Source organism: Hyperolius riggenbachi, chromosome 6 (assembly GCF_040937935.1).
Source record: "Hyperolius riggenbachi isolate aHypRig1 chromosome 6, aHypRig1.pri, whole genome shotgun sequence".
NCBI lineage: Eukaryota > Metazoa > Chordata > Amphibia > Anura > Hyperoliidae > Hyperolius > Hyperolius riggenbachi.
Genome location: NC_090651.1, coordinates 302443239 through 302457677, shown reverse-complemented (window position 1 = coordinate 302457677; position 14439 = coordinate 302443239). Strand labels below are relative to the sequence as shown.

At 45.4% G+C, this 14439-nt stretch overlaps 1 protein-coding gene across 5 annotated transcripts in view; it reads left to right on the top strand.

Moving 5' to 3' along the window:
- TTYH1 (tweety family member 1) overlaps window positions 1-14439 on the top strand; it is a 237879-nt gene that overhangs the window by 189656 nt on the left and 33784 nt on the right. For all 5 annotated transcript variants that reach the window (XM_068241215.1, XM_068241217.1, XM_068241216.1 and 2 more), the window contains exons 4-5: window positions 4920-5140; window positions 6779-6874. In XM_068241215.1, coding sequence (XP_068097316.1) covers window positions 4920-5140; window positions 6779-6874 — 317 coding nt within the window. The remainder of the gene's footprint in view (window positions 1-4919; window positions 5141-6778; window positions 6875-14439) is intronic.

The following is a 14439-nucleotide window of genomic DNA, read 5'->3' as shown; positions in this document are numbered from 1 at the left end:
CACCCCTATAAGCTATTTGATTAGTGGTAACATCAGCAAACCATTCCTTTTCCTTTGCTTACACCTCTCTTACACAGTGGCTGATTTGGAGGTCTGTGTGATGGCGCAGGTTGCACAGGCCATGGTTACATACTAATCAGGGTCGGACTGGGCCACAGTAGTACAGTTTTTTCCCTCGGTGGGCCCCCCCCCCCTCCAGGTCTCTGGTGCCCCCCCCCCCCCCCCCCCCTTCCTCCTTGTCTGACAGAGCTCCAATTGTTGCCTGCAGCACAAAAATTCTCTTCTTAGTGCTCTCATGCTGAGAGCAGTGGCGTAGCTAAGGAGCTGTAGGCCTCGATGCAAATTTTACAATGGGGCCCCCCAAGCACTCTATACATAACAATTGATACGACGCACCAAAACCTGCCAATGGCAAATACAGTGTCAGAGGTGCAAGAAGGGGATGGAAAATAGCTTGTTAATGATTACCACTGTTCAAAGTATCAATAGAAGTGATTATTATGAGCACAGGACCAATAGAGAGGTAATACTGTAGTTGAGGGAGGGCCCTTCGGGGTCCCTTTGGCCCAAGGGCCCCGATGCGGTCGCAACCTCTGCGGTCGCAACCTCTGCAAAGTAGGACATTACTTTATATTGAAGGAGGGGACTCTATGCAAAGTTTTGCTGGGCAGCAGTGTCTCTGAATTACAATGCTGCTAAGATCATGTACATTTGGCCCTGTCCATAATACATCATGACCACGCCCACCTTCCGGTGCATGGTCACGCCCTTTTATTCACTGCACTCATGGGATGTGTGGGCCCCAGGTTGACATTTCTTTGGTGGGCTCCCAGTGTCCCAGTCCGACCCTGATACTAATCCAATGCTGACAGAGGCCCCACAGCAAGGCCATTCAAAATCTTACCAGAACTGGAAGGAATGGTTCTAACTGTAAGAAGTGGAGAGCTTCTGAGAGGAACTGACGGCGAGGTAAGTATGTAATATTCATTTGCAGGTACATCATGTGTTTATTTTAAAGAGGAACTGTCGCGAAAATCTTAAAATTTAAAACACATACAAATAAGAAGTACATTTCTCCCAGAGTAAAATGAGCCATAAATCACTTTTCTCCTATGTTGCTGTCACTTGCAGTACGTAGTAGAAATCTGACATTACCAACAGGTTTTGGGTTGGTCCATCTCTCCATAGGGGATTCTCAGCATGACCTTTATTCTTTATAAGGCCATTCCCTGAAAAAGATTTATACAAAGATGCTGGCCAGCCTCCCTGCTTGCTGCACACTTATTTAGCAGTTGGACGGAGCAACTGCCATTCAGTAAGTGCTTTTAAAAATAAAGAAAACCCTGAAACCCCCCTATGGGAAGATGGGCTAGTCCAAAATCTGTCGGTAATGATTCTACTACTTACTGTAAGTGATAGCAACATAGGAGAAAAGTAATTTATGGCTCATTTTACTCTGGAAGAAACATACTTCTTATTTGTATATGTTTACATATATTTTAAATTTGAAGATTTTCGCTACAGATGTCCTTTAAATAATTTTACTTGTTTATGGTTCACTTTAAGGCTCTATTTTTGATGAATCCATCTCTGAATCACATGACCACTTGCCATCTAACATTCATTACTATAATACAGGGCTGACCTGCACAATACCTACTATAGATTCCCTGTAAATTCCGGCGCACTTCCCACGCTTTTGTACATATGGCCGTTTTATGTAATCAGGATTTTTCTGCTTTACAGAAGATTGTGAGAACGGCCAGCATGCCAAGGATTCCTAGGAACTCTCGGGCAAGTCCCGCATCCACTGCTTACAATAACGACTTAGTGCAGCATTTTTGGTAATCCCAATATGTTCCTCCAGATGTGTTCTATCTATAGCTCTTTAATCCAATGATTCCGCTCTCAGTCGCCCCTCGATTGTTACATTAACATTCTGTATTTTCTCCGCTAACTTGCGGGAACCTGCAGCCTTTACCCTGTAAGAGAAATGCTGGGAGTAGCCTTCTCTGCTGCTCCGCTTCTACCTCCTCCGCTGTCCTAAGGGGCCGCCTGTCACTGCGGGTTACAGCAGCGGGTCGCTCATGCAGAGGACTGTGTTGGTTTATTGTGTATTGTGAGCCTCTGGCAAGAGGGATGTGTAGCTGTGCCTGGCCATGGGTATTTGCAGCGGGGAGGTCGAGGTTGTACCCTGTATTATTGACACTAGCTTCTCGCTGTCAGGAATGCTACAGATTGTCATTTTTCTAGTCTTATTTATTTATTTTTTAAATTGTGACTTACAGAAAAGCACACTGTTTTTTTTTTTAGTATATAGACACCATGGTAGCATACTGCATGCCAGTGGCGTAACTGAGCAGCTTGGGGCCCCAGTGCAAGTTTTACATGGGGCCCCAAACACTTTATTGATATGAAGTCCCAAAACGTACCAAAAAGAGAGGTGTAATCAGAGTAAAGCTAAATACTCACCCCCTGACGGAGGAAGATGGATCCAGCAATGTTTCCCTGACAACGAGTACTCCACGATCCATCTTCTGGTTGGCAGGTAGGCACGATTTCACATGATGTTACACAACGGGAGCAAATGCAAAGTCAAGCGATCGCGTTACATTGCGCAGAGTTGGCAGGGATCTTAAAGATCTGATCCGCCGTGACAGTCGTTATCGCCACGTGCCGCTAAATGACGTTCGCGTGATCATACGTCTGCACCCACATCAAGTGATCGCAGAAACGATCGCTCATTGGTCAAAGTATCGGCAGTCGTTGGGAAAATCGTCAGAAAAATCGTGTTGTGGGTACGGGCCTTAAGGAAACAGTTATTTAAAGCGGATCCGAGATGAAAAACTAACTATAACAAATAACTTATCTATATATCTTATCTAAAGTTTAGATTAGTTAACACAGCAAATCTAGCTGCAAACAGCTTCAACAGTTTAAGATTATTTATTTCTGTGATACAATGAGAGCGGCCATGTTCTGTTTGTCACATTACACACAGGCAAGCTGATCTGTATCTCCAGCCCACAGTCTGTGAAAACTTCACTCCCCTCTCCTCCTCCCCTCTGCCTCTGAAATCTCTGGCTAGTAATCTCCTCCTCCTGTCCAGACTTCGCTCCCATAAGCCCTTGCTACATGAGTCTGAGAGTGCCAAGGCTCTCTGGAGAAGCTGTGGGCGAGGCTTGTTTAGTTTATAGGGAATTAGAGTATTAAAACAAAAAAAAAGTATTCGGCTTGAGGAATGCAAGCCTCTGTCTGGACAGAGAGGCGCTCATGCTTGCTACACAGCCATAGCAGTTAAGACCCCTGTTTTTTCACTGACCTGAGGAAGGGGGCAAGAACCCGCGAAACACGTTGTCAATTTTATGTGCTCGAATAAAAGACCTTTTTCAATAAACTGGTCCAAATTCTTCAAGAGAGGTAAGATTACCTCTTTGCTTATAAGGTTAACAGCTTATTAGCCTATCTTTTATGCATTGGGCGCCTCCACCCTTGTTTTAAGTGTCTTGTCATACCTCTTTTAGAGGTGATAGTTTTTTAGTTGTCCTAAAGAACTTTCAGAGTGCTACCATCCAGTTCCTGTCACAGACCTGGAAAACCGAGCGGGGATGGTTAATTTACCGCCTGCTCTGACGGTGGTTGCAAAGATTTGCATCCCACCTTTGTGAGTATATACATCCTTAGCAATTTGCTTTTCTGAATCTTACACGATTCTGCACCATTGGGCTCCTGGTATCCTTTTGTCTTTTAGATGAACCTGGGGTTGTTACAATCACAGGAACCATCGACATAATTATCAAATGATCATAGGAAATTATTAGAATCCCAGGTGAGCTTCCATGTACTGCTTTACAGTACCAGATGGAAATGCGTACGTACGAAAAGGGCGTCGGGAAAAAAGGGCGCGTGGTATAAACGATAAATGGAAATATCGTTTATAGAAATTATTGTGTAGAATTTCGTTTATAAATAGTGTTTTAAGAATTTATAAATCACTAAATAATGTGTATGAGATCGGCAATTCTTAAAACGTTAATCTTCCCTGTTTGTAAAGTGAAACTTATATTTTCGTTTATTAAAAACCCTCCCTGTACCTATCCCTAACCCCTAGACCCCCTGTTGGTGCCTAAACCTAAGACCCCCCTGTTGGTGCCTAAACCTAAGACCCCCCTGTTGGTGCCTAAACCTAAGACCCCCCTGTTGGTGCCTAAACCTAAGACCCCCCTGTTGGTGCCTAAACCTAAGACCCCCCTGTTGGTGCCTAAACCTAAGTCCCCCCTGTTGGTGCCTAAACCTAAGACCCCCCTGTTGGTGCCTAAACCTAAGACCCCCCTGTTGGTGCCTAAACCTAAGACCCCCCTGTTGGTGCCTAAACCTAAGACCCCCCTGTTGGTGCCTAAACCTAAGACCCCCCTGTTGGTGCCTAAACCTAAGACCCCCCTGTTGGTGCCTAAACCTAAAACCCCCTATGGATAATAATGTTTTACAGACATTAATAAATAAAAATGTAAAGAAAAAAAATGTAAATTTTTTTTTTTGGGTGGATAATAATGTGTTAGAAATGTTTTAGAAATAGTGATTTATTATCTTCATAAACGTTATTCGTCACGGGCTCATTTTGTAAACTTAAATCATCACAAACATAGTTATAAATCCTTAAAAATCTCCGGGCGCCGTTATAAATCCTTAAAAATCTCCGGCGCCTTATTTTCCCCGTTCAGCGCCCATTAAACGATATTTATAATGGAAGTGAATGGGGCGCCCTTTTTGTCCACTTGTCTCATGCGCCCAAATCTACTGCTTCCGATGGAAATACTGACTTTATATCCAGTTTCTATTTGACAAGCTCATGTGATGCGCTTTGTACACTCCGATATGAGGCCATATTTTGTTTTACGGTATCGTTCTCTGTCCCGCAGATTGCAGACACAGTGCAGCTCCTCACCTCCTTGGTGAAAAGTGACCTGACCCAGCTGGAGGAAATATTTTCCACGCGGACAGACTTCCTGAGTATTGTTCGAATCACCAGGCGGGAAGTGGAGTCTGTGGCTCAGAACTTGGCAGAGCTCTCTTTCTGGAAGGGAGTTGAGATTAATCTAAACACGGTGGCAGAGCAAGTTAACTTCATTGAGGATTACAGGTGAGAAATGAAAGATTTCTACAAAGGTCACTGTTTTGGGTGACCTGGATTTGTACCAGAGGTAACGCTCATTTTAGAGTATTATTATTATTTATTGCATTTTTATAGCGCTAACATATTACGCAGCGCTAGACGATAAATGAAGTTACAGACAATGATAATAGGGGAGTAGTAGTTCCAGAAATTCACGGTATTCTGAGGGCAGGATGCATGATCAAGTATGATACATATGGAGAGGAGGAAGGACCCTGCCAAAGCCTTACAATGTAACGGAGTAAGATTTCTGTCCGTATCCTGGACCTTTGTATAAACTACATACATACACACTATCCTCCTGGCATCCTAAGTGCTTTTTTAAAGATCACCTGTTTGGGGCATAGCTAGAAATTATGAAGCCCTCCAGTATCGGTAGCTGGAGCTACCTCCCTGTATTAGATATCCCCCCAGTACAAGTAGTCAGACGTCTCCAATATAGATAGCCAGAGGGGCCTCTGGTATTAGGTAGCCCATCAGTATATGTAGCCAGAGGGGCCCCCTGGTATTAGGTAGCCCCCTCAGTATATGTAGCCAGAGGGGCCCCCTGGTATTAGGTAGCCCCCTCAGTATAGGTAGCCAGAGGAGCCCCTGGTATTAGGTAGCCCCTTCAGTATAGGTAGCCAGAGGGGTCCCCGGTATTAGGTAGCCCCCTCAGTATAGGTAGCCAGAGGGGCCCGCGGTATTAGGTAGCCCCCTAAGTATAGGTAGCCAGAGGAGCCCTCGGTATTAGGTAGCCCCCTCAGTATAAGTAGCCAGAGGGCCCCCGGTATTCGGTAGCCCCCTCAGTATAGGTAACCAGAGGGGCCCACGGTATTAGGTAGCCCCCTCAGTATAAGTAGCCAGAGGGGCCCCCGGTATTAGGTAGCCCCCTCAGTATAGGTAGCCAGAGGGGTCACCGGTATTAGGTAGCCTCCTCAGTATAGGTAGCCAGAGGGGCCCGGAGTATTAGGTAGCCCCCTCAGTATAGGTAGCCAGAGAGGCCACTGGTATTAGGTAACCCCCTCCGTATAGGTAGCCAGAGAGGCCATTGGTATTAGGTAGCCCCCTCAGTATAGGTAGCCAGAGGGGCCCCTGGTATTAGGACACCCACTAGGCCCCAGGCACCGGCTGATGGATGATCCTGCTCTGCTCAGGCGGCCTGCCACAGGTCTCTATGATGTCCACCACAGATTTTACCACAGTCGATAACTCATTCTAGGCCCCTTGGCTGCGGGCCCCCTAGCAGTTGCTATGGCTGCTATGGTGATCCCTACACCACTGCACCTGTGTCACTCTTCCATGTACACACTGAGTTAGTGATGTCATTACTGGCAGTCATATATAACTGCACAATCCAGTGGCTCCAGACGCTCATCACTGATGTCACCTATCATTAGTTTTATTGAAACAAGACTTACACTCTGCAGTCATGTATTTTTAGAATGCAGAGGAGATACAATCCACTTGCATGCATAAGGAGCAGATTAATTCCATTACAGTATGTATGCTGCTGTGCTGGAGATGAAAGCCAAACAGATTACTGTGAAATTGGTTTCAGGCACACGCCTGCTTCGGTGCGGTCAGATGGATTTCAGCTTTTGCCTTTGCTCTCTCTTTCTGCAGGTGGTTGGCTTACATTCTGCTGCTTCTCTTGGATCTGATTATCTGCCTTTTCACCTTACTTGGCCTGGCCAAGCAGATCAAGTGGCTTGTAATTGTGTAAGTACCCCCCCTTGTGTTCAGCAAGTGCGCAGCAATCAAGGCAGCCGATGCTAACAGTATGGTGCTAACAGTATAATCATTATTTAGCAGAGAACGCAAACCTTTATGGCTCTATCATTAATTGAAATGTACCATAATTCAACAATAAGGAAAGCCCCCATAGATGCCCTCATTTACGGTATACTGAAAAACAGTGAACCGGCTGCTGCTGGGAAATAATAAGAAATAGTGATAGTATTAAAAAAAAACTTAAAGAGACACTGAAGTGAAAAAAAAAATATGATATGATGATTTGTATGTGTAGTACAGCTAAGAAGTAAAACATTAAGATCAGATACATCAGTCTAATTGTTTCCAGTACAGGAAGAGTTAGGAAACTCCAGTTGTTATCTCTATGCAAAAAAGCCATTAAGCTCTACGACTTTCAAAGTCGTGGAGAGGGCTGTTTTCTGACTTTTATTATCTCAACTGTTCCTGAACTATTTACTTTTTCTCTGCCAGAGGAGAGGTCATTAGTTCACAGACTGCTCTGAAATAATCATTTTGAATGCTGAGTGTTGTGTAATCTGCACATCTTATAGAATGATGCAATGTTAGAAAAAACACTATATACCTGAAAATAAAAATATGAGAATATTTTCTTTGCTGCTAATCTTCTAGTAATTATTCATAGCACGCAACCAATTCACTATATCATATATTTTTTTTTCGCTTCAGTGTCTCTTTAACAGTATTTAAAGAAAACCTGAACTGAAAATTAAAAGTCAAAATAAACATACACAAGTCATACTTACCTCCCATGTAGTCTACTCCTCAATCTTTCTCCTGTCCCGCGTCCTGTTTGTCCACTGTGATCAAGGAAATTCTCCGTCCCCCATTTTGAAAATGGCCATTAAACCCCATAACAGCTTTCTGGTCAGCACACTGTTAAACTGTCACATTGCCCACTTGAGCCATAGGGAAACATAGACATTACTTGGCCCATCAGTTGTCCTCTCAGCTATAACTGACAGCAACTGATAAATAACTGACAGCAACTGATATACTTCAGTTCTGACAAAATGCTGTCAGAACTGGAAGGGATTGCTGTCAGAAGAAAATGGTGAGCTTCTGAGAGGAACTGATGGCAAAGTAACTATGTAATGTTCATTTGAAGTTACCTCATGTGTTTATTTTAAATAATTTTACTCAGTACAGGTTCCTTTTAAGGCCCCTTTTACACTTGCCTTGCAAGTTTACATTGCGTTACCCCGTTTTGCCGCAGGGTAACGCACAGACAATGCAAGGCAATGAAGCCTAGTTCCCAATTGGCCACCAACCTGCCACAAAGTCAAGCAGCGCGTTACAACGTGCAACGATGCAGTAACGGAATGCATGTAAGTCAATGGGTGACACCGAAAATGTAAATATTTTGGCAGCGGTGATGCGGCATGTATGTATGGAACACCGTGATTACGCCAGGAAAGCCGGGGTTCCCAGTGATGTACTTCCTGTCCAGCAGGGAGTACATCATGTGGTGAAGGGTGCGCAGGGGGCGATGCTATGCCTGTGACCCTGTTGATGCTCTCTGCCGCAGGATCATATTAATTACATTTTTGGTGTTTGGGTGCAATGGAGGCGGAGCATCACAACGCTATGGCCAGGTATAATACCAACCTTAACAACACCTGAAGTGAGAGGGATATGGAGGTTACCACATTTATTTCCTTACAAACAATACCAGTTTCCTGGCTCCCTGCTAATCTTTCATGTATATCATTAGTGTCGGAATCACACACCTGAAAAAAGCATGCAGCAAATTCAGACAAACATCTCATCTGCATGCATGTTCAGAGTCTATGGCCTCGATTTATAAAAATTCATAAAAAAATCAGGTTGGTAAAATAACGCATTCAGTATTTTAGTCTTTTGTTTGCTAATTTATAAAGATTTTCACAGGTGCGGTAGAAGTTCGGTAAATTACCGAAAAAATGGGCTTCAATTCACAAAAATCTGTTCGGCAACAGTAGAAGTATGGAATAGTCTCTGTTTTGTTATATGCTGTAATCGTGCAGTGATGGCATTACAATAGTAAGAGGCATCCCGACATCCCTTTAGACTGTACATGTTTGTTATACTGCCACTGCTCCCTCTGAATCTGTCCATTAGTCTTTCTTAACATTTTATTTTATTGCCACAGTTAAGATGAACTTCCAAGACACATTACACATGCCGTGCTTAGGTGATTTCCCCACTTGCTCCTCCGCATCTTCAAATAGGAACCTAAAGAGTTAAACGTCTGAAGGGCTGCAGGGGAAACTATGAATTGGCATTTGCTGACATTTGTTGAGGTGTTTGCCGCACAAGTCGGTAATTCACCTCACTGCTCTGTAATTTCAGCTTGCCATGCGGTAACAGCCTTTATGAATTGACATTTTCCTAAGTGCTCTGTAAAATTAGCTTTTTTTCTGCATTACTGCATGCGGTATTCAGGGGCGCCTAAAGCCACTGGCACTACAAGCAGCTGCTTGGAGCGGCATGAAGGGGGAGGGCGCGCTGCTGCGGGGGGAAACTGCGGCTGATCACCGCTATTACAATCAGCTGCGGCTGCGCTTGTGTCCGATCGTGGTTTATTTACACCACGTGCTCTGCCGCCTGTATGCACGCCCCCCGCCCAGGCACAGGCAATAGACTTGCCCAGCCAATACACTCTCACCAACTCCACCTCCTCCTAATCGCCTGTCCCGCCCCTCTCCCTAGCAGAAGCCGCACGATTTGTTTACTGCGTGCGTGCGGCGCCGCCTCTAACTCCGCCCCCCGCCAGCCAGAAGTTCGGGTCCCTAGGCTTCCTGCTGTCTGCTCTGCCTCACATACATGCGCCCTACGTGGTTGCCGGCGTATATGTGGGTGTGTATGTTACATCACACACGCACCCACATATATGCTGGTAACCACACGGGGCATGTGTATGTGAGGCAGAGCAGAGACGGAGCCATTGGTGGACACAGACAGATAACGTATACTGCAGGTTACGATTATTTTCTGGTGAAAGATTGCTGCATTATGATTATTTTCTGATGAAACATTGCTGCATTAATGTACCCCTGACGTTTTCCTCCCTGGTGCTGTGTGACTAGCAAACAGCGTCATCCTCCCACCTCCAGCACTATCTGCAGCCCTGTTCTGACATCACATATGGGCAGGGAGGAAGTGGCAGTCCTCAACTCAGCCCCTTCCACCTGCCGCTTTATGATCTGCTGCACACAGCGCGCAGGTGAGCTGCGCTGTGTGCGGTCTTGTGGTGATTGAGGTTGGAAGGATATTCAACCTTAATAATCACAAGTCCGCACACAGCGCAGCTCCGCGGCCCGCTGTTTGCAGTGGTTCATGAGCGGAACTAGAGCGGCAGGTGGAGGGGGCTGCAGCATGGATGGGCAGAGGGGATGAGGAACTGCCACTCCCTCCCCATCCATATTCGACGTTCTGTCTCAGTCGAAGATTACGACTGAGCAAAATGGGGTCTACAGGAGGGGGAGGATGGTGTTGTGTGCTAGACGCACAGCACAGCACCAATAACGTAAACTATATTAAAAATATCGGGACCAAGGTCTTGGTCAGGGGTACTTTAAGATAATCTTCATGGGGGGGACCACGGGGGAGGGGGGGGGGTGTAGGGGTGCGGGCGCCACAGGTTTTCTTGCCTAGAGTGACAAAATGGCTAGAGGCGGTAATGCTTTATGAATTGAGGCCTATGTCTAGTAATAGAGGCAGAGGATCAGAAGGACAGCCAAGCAATCTGCTTTGTTTTAAAGGAAATAAATATGGCAGCCTCCATATCTCTCTCACTCCAGTTCTACTTTAATACCTAAGCTGTAAAGTTATCAAATCGTAGCTATAAACTCTCAACTCATCCGTGAATCCAAAATATAAATTTTTTTTAGCCTGTGCTTACTGTCCCAGCTATTTCATAAAATATAGTGGCCTCTGGGAATGACAAAAGAGCCAATGATGGATAACATAGTGCCCAATGATGAATGTTCCTTCGAGTTGGGTTTTATTTGTCCGTCCATCTGAAGAAAGCATGATGACCACAGAAAAATGTCTTACTCATCAAAAAATCAATGACTGCAAGAATGGCTAATTGGAAAATGGGGGATGGGCTGCCATTATAAATCTGTTTCCTAGAGACCGTAAAAACTGTCCTGTCCACACAAATGACACTTGTAGTGGTGGTGAAACTGCACTGAGGTGCAATACTTTATCCACTATCATCAGTGTGCAAACAAGTTTCATTACTTTTTAAGAATGTGTTGTAAATATTTAATTAAAAAAGGCTGCTTATGCAAAATATAAACATGTTCTGAGGACATGTGCCTAATATTATTAAAGTAAATCTGTCATAAAGAAAACTTCCCCTACTTAACTCGGTGGGGGAAGCCTCTGGATCCTAATGTGGCTTTCCCTGTCCTAAGCCTCGGCCATCCAGCGCTGGCAGCCCCCGAAAGGAAGACATATCAGTAATTACCGTCTGCACTTCTGCACAGGCGCAGCAGCGGCTTTCCGGTGGGCTTCAGCAAATGTAGATGAGCCCATTTGGGTCCACTCTACTGCATAAAGGCGCGAGTCGTTAGAGCAGACCCGATCGGGCTCAGTTATTTCCACCGGAGCCCATCGTAAAACCGCTACTGCGCCTGCGCAGGAGTGCAGATGGTAAATACTGCAGCTGCTACTGCGCCTGCGCCACCGCCAACTAGCTTGTTGGCTGATTTTTCAGGTGCTGTCAGCACTGGATCTTTGAGGCGTAGGAGGATGGAGGAAGCCTCATTAGGATTCAGAGGCTTCCCCTCACGAGGTAAGTACCCCCCCCCCCCCAGGGCGTCCATCTAAAAATGGCGCAGGGAGAAAAATGGCGCACCGTTCTGCCGATAAATGTATCATAAAACGCTATTTACCGTTTTCATTTAAATACATTAAAACGGTAAATAGCGTTTTATGATACATTTATTGCAGAACGGTGCGCCATAAAAAAATGCAGAGGGGCTAGTATAGGCAACAGGGGTTGGGGGGAGAGAGGCAGCGGGACACTGGAGGGAACAGGCATCGGGGTAGGATGTGTGTAATATGCATACATTACTTTGTCCCGGCCGGCGATCGCTCCTTCCCTCCGCTCCTTCACTTCCTTGTTTGTTTGCTGTAGTCCTGCTGCCAGCCAATCACCATGCCGGGACTGAAACCACATGGTGATTGGCCGGCTGCAGGACTACAGCAAAGTAACGGAAGAAGTGAAGGAGCGGAGTGAAGGAGCGATCGGCGGCCCGAGACAAGGTAATGTATGCATATTACACACATCCTCCACCAATGCCTATTCCCTTTAGTGTCCGCTGCCTCTCTCCCCCCGACCCCCTCTGTCCTCTGCATTTTCTAAGTCTTATAACGCTATTGAGCGTTATAAGTGTAAGGCACACTGCCTGCGGCATTTTTTAACATTTATAACGCTAAATAGCGTTATATAATGTAAGTCTATCCGGCGCCGTTTTCATTCCCCTGGCGCTGTGCGCCATTTTTATCTGTCACGCCCCCGCGGAGCTCTTTTTTTGTTACAGTATCCCTTTAATGCTTTTTTGGGCAACAATTTGCACACTGCTAAACGCCTGTTAATCGCTGCTGGGCTTACATGCTGCTAGAGACAAAGCCTTGCTGCTAGAGACAAAAACATTGTAAGCCCCCCGTTCATACTGCAGGAAAACACAGGAAAACGCAAAATCATATGATCAAGGAATCTTATGCTATTAATAGGATACATTCACATTGTCAATCGGAACGCAAATGAACATAGATTAGACCACAAATGCAAAGTCCTGACCTGCTGCATTTTTCTACAACTCTATCGTGTTTGCACCGCAAATCTGATGCAATGGAAGCCCATGGGAACCGTCGCTGTCTGTTCCCATTAGATTGAACGCCACATGGAAAACGTTAACTCACCTGTCGGGTGGATTTGGTTCCACCGCCGCTGGCACCTGCTGTTTGGTCCGAAGCAGATCGGAGCCCAGCAGAAGCATGGATCACTGCAATGAAATCAGTCCCAAGTGCATTGCTGTAGAATGATTGTTTACTCTGTTTTCCGAAGCTAGTAGAAATAATACCTAGTCTCCCAGAAGGCTCGGGGCGAGGGGAATTTTGCATAGTTAAACTGCCTAGGCTGAGCATCACTGGGAGGGCGGGGGTTATATACCAATGTACAGAAATACATACATATAGGAAGCAGGCCTGGATTTACCTTACAGGAGCCAATAGGCACAGATGTCCTGGCATCTTAGACTTTGCACTCCATGATCTTACAAACCCACACCAAACTGTGCTAGCCTACAAGTGTGCTGGCTGGCCCAGCTGTCACTTCGCCCTCACTTCCCTTAGTCCGTCATAGACAGCTACAGGTGCCTCTTAGTATTAGGTAGCCAGAGCTATCCTCAATTTTATGTAGCTAGAGATGCCCCCAGCTGAAGGGAGATCTTGTCAGTGGAATGACAAGAGCAGGGTGAGTAACCTCTCATTTACGCTCTCATCAGGACTCTACTTATGGAAGGAGGGAGGGAGGAGCTCAGGGAGGAGAGTAAGCCACCTTTCCATCATCAGGCACCTGTAGGCACGTGCCTACAGTGCCTTATGGTAAATCTGGCCATGCTACGAAGTGTTTCTGATGCTAAAATAAGAAAAATTAGCATCCTTGCCATAACTCTTTGCCAACATTAGCATGATGAGTTGTTGATACCATTTTTGTATATTTTCTTTTAACTCTGTGACTCCCAATGCGTATGCATATCCAAGGGGAAAGATTGTGCTCCAAATGGTATTATAAATAACCACTACCAGGGGTTCGCAGCTAGTACAAAGTCACCGTCTCTCTGTTTCACCAAATTCAGCCAAATACACTGCACTCCACAATCACGTGACCCCCACTACAGAGGTAACACTGATCAGCCCTGGAATAGAATCAAAAACCGCACATAGTGCTGAATAACGTTTGGTTTAGGAGACCCTTTGCCACCACACTCTGCACTCCACCGGGATGTGCCCACCAATGGGAACAATAGCCGTACACCCCCGTCTGGGTATGCACTCACCCTCAAGATACTTTCACTTTTGCTTAACAGTACTCAAGGTACTCCAACTCCGGTTCCCATTGGATTCCGCAAGGATAGAGGTCCAACTTTAGAGGTCCAGTAGAAAAATTATTTTTATTATAATAATAAAAGTTCCCATAAAACATATAAAAGTTTTGCGTATGCATATGTACACTGCCAGTTAGCTGGGCACAGGGTGAGCCAAATGAAGGCAGAAACCCCGAACTACCATTACGCGCCCTGCATTAGTGCTATAGCGGTGCTTGGTTTTCGGCGCTCGGCCAAATATACATGCCGATCGGCCAAATAAACATTACTACCCCGGCTGCATCACATTTCTATCTGTCACATCTCACATTTTAAGCAATTATCATATTTACAATCAAACAAGAAAAAAACATGGAAATCAGCCATATTGTGTAAAATGTGTAATTAACACTTTTTACCAAGTATCAGAGC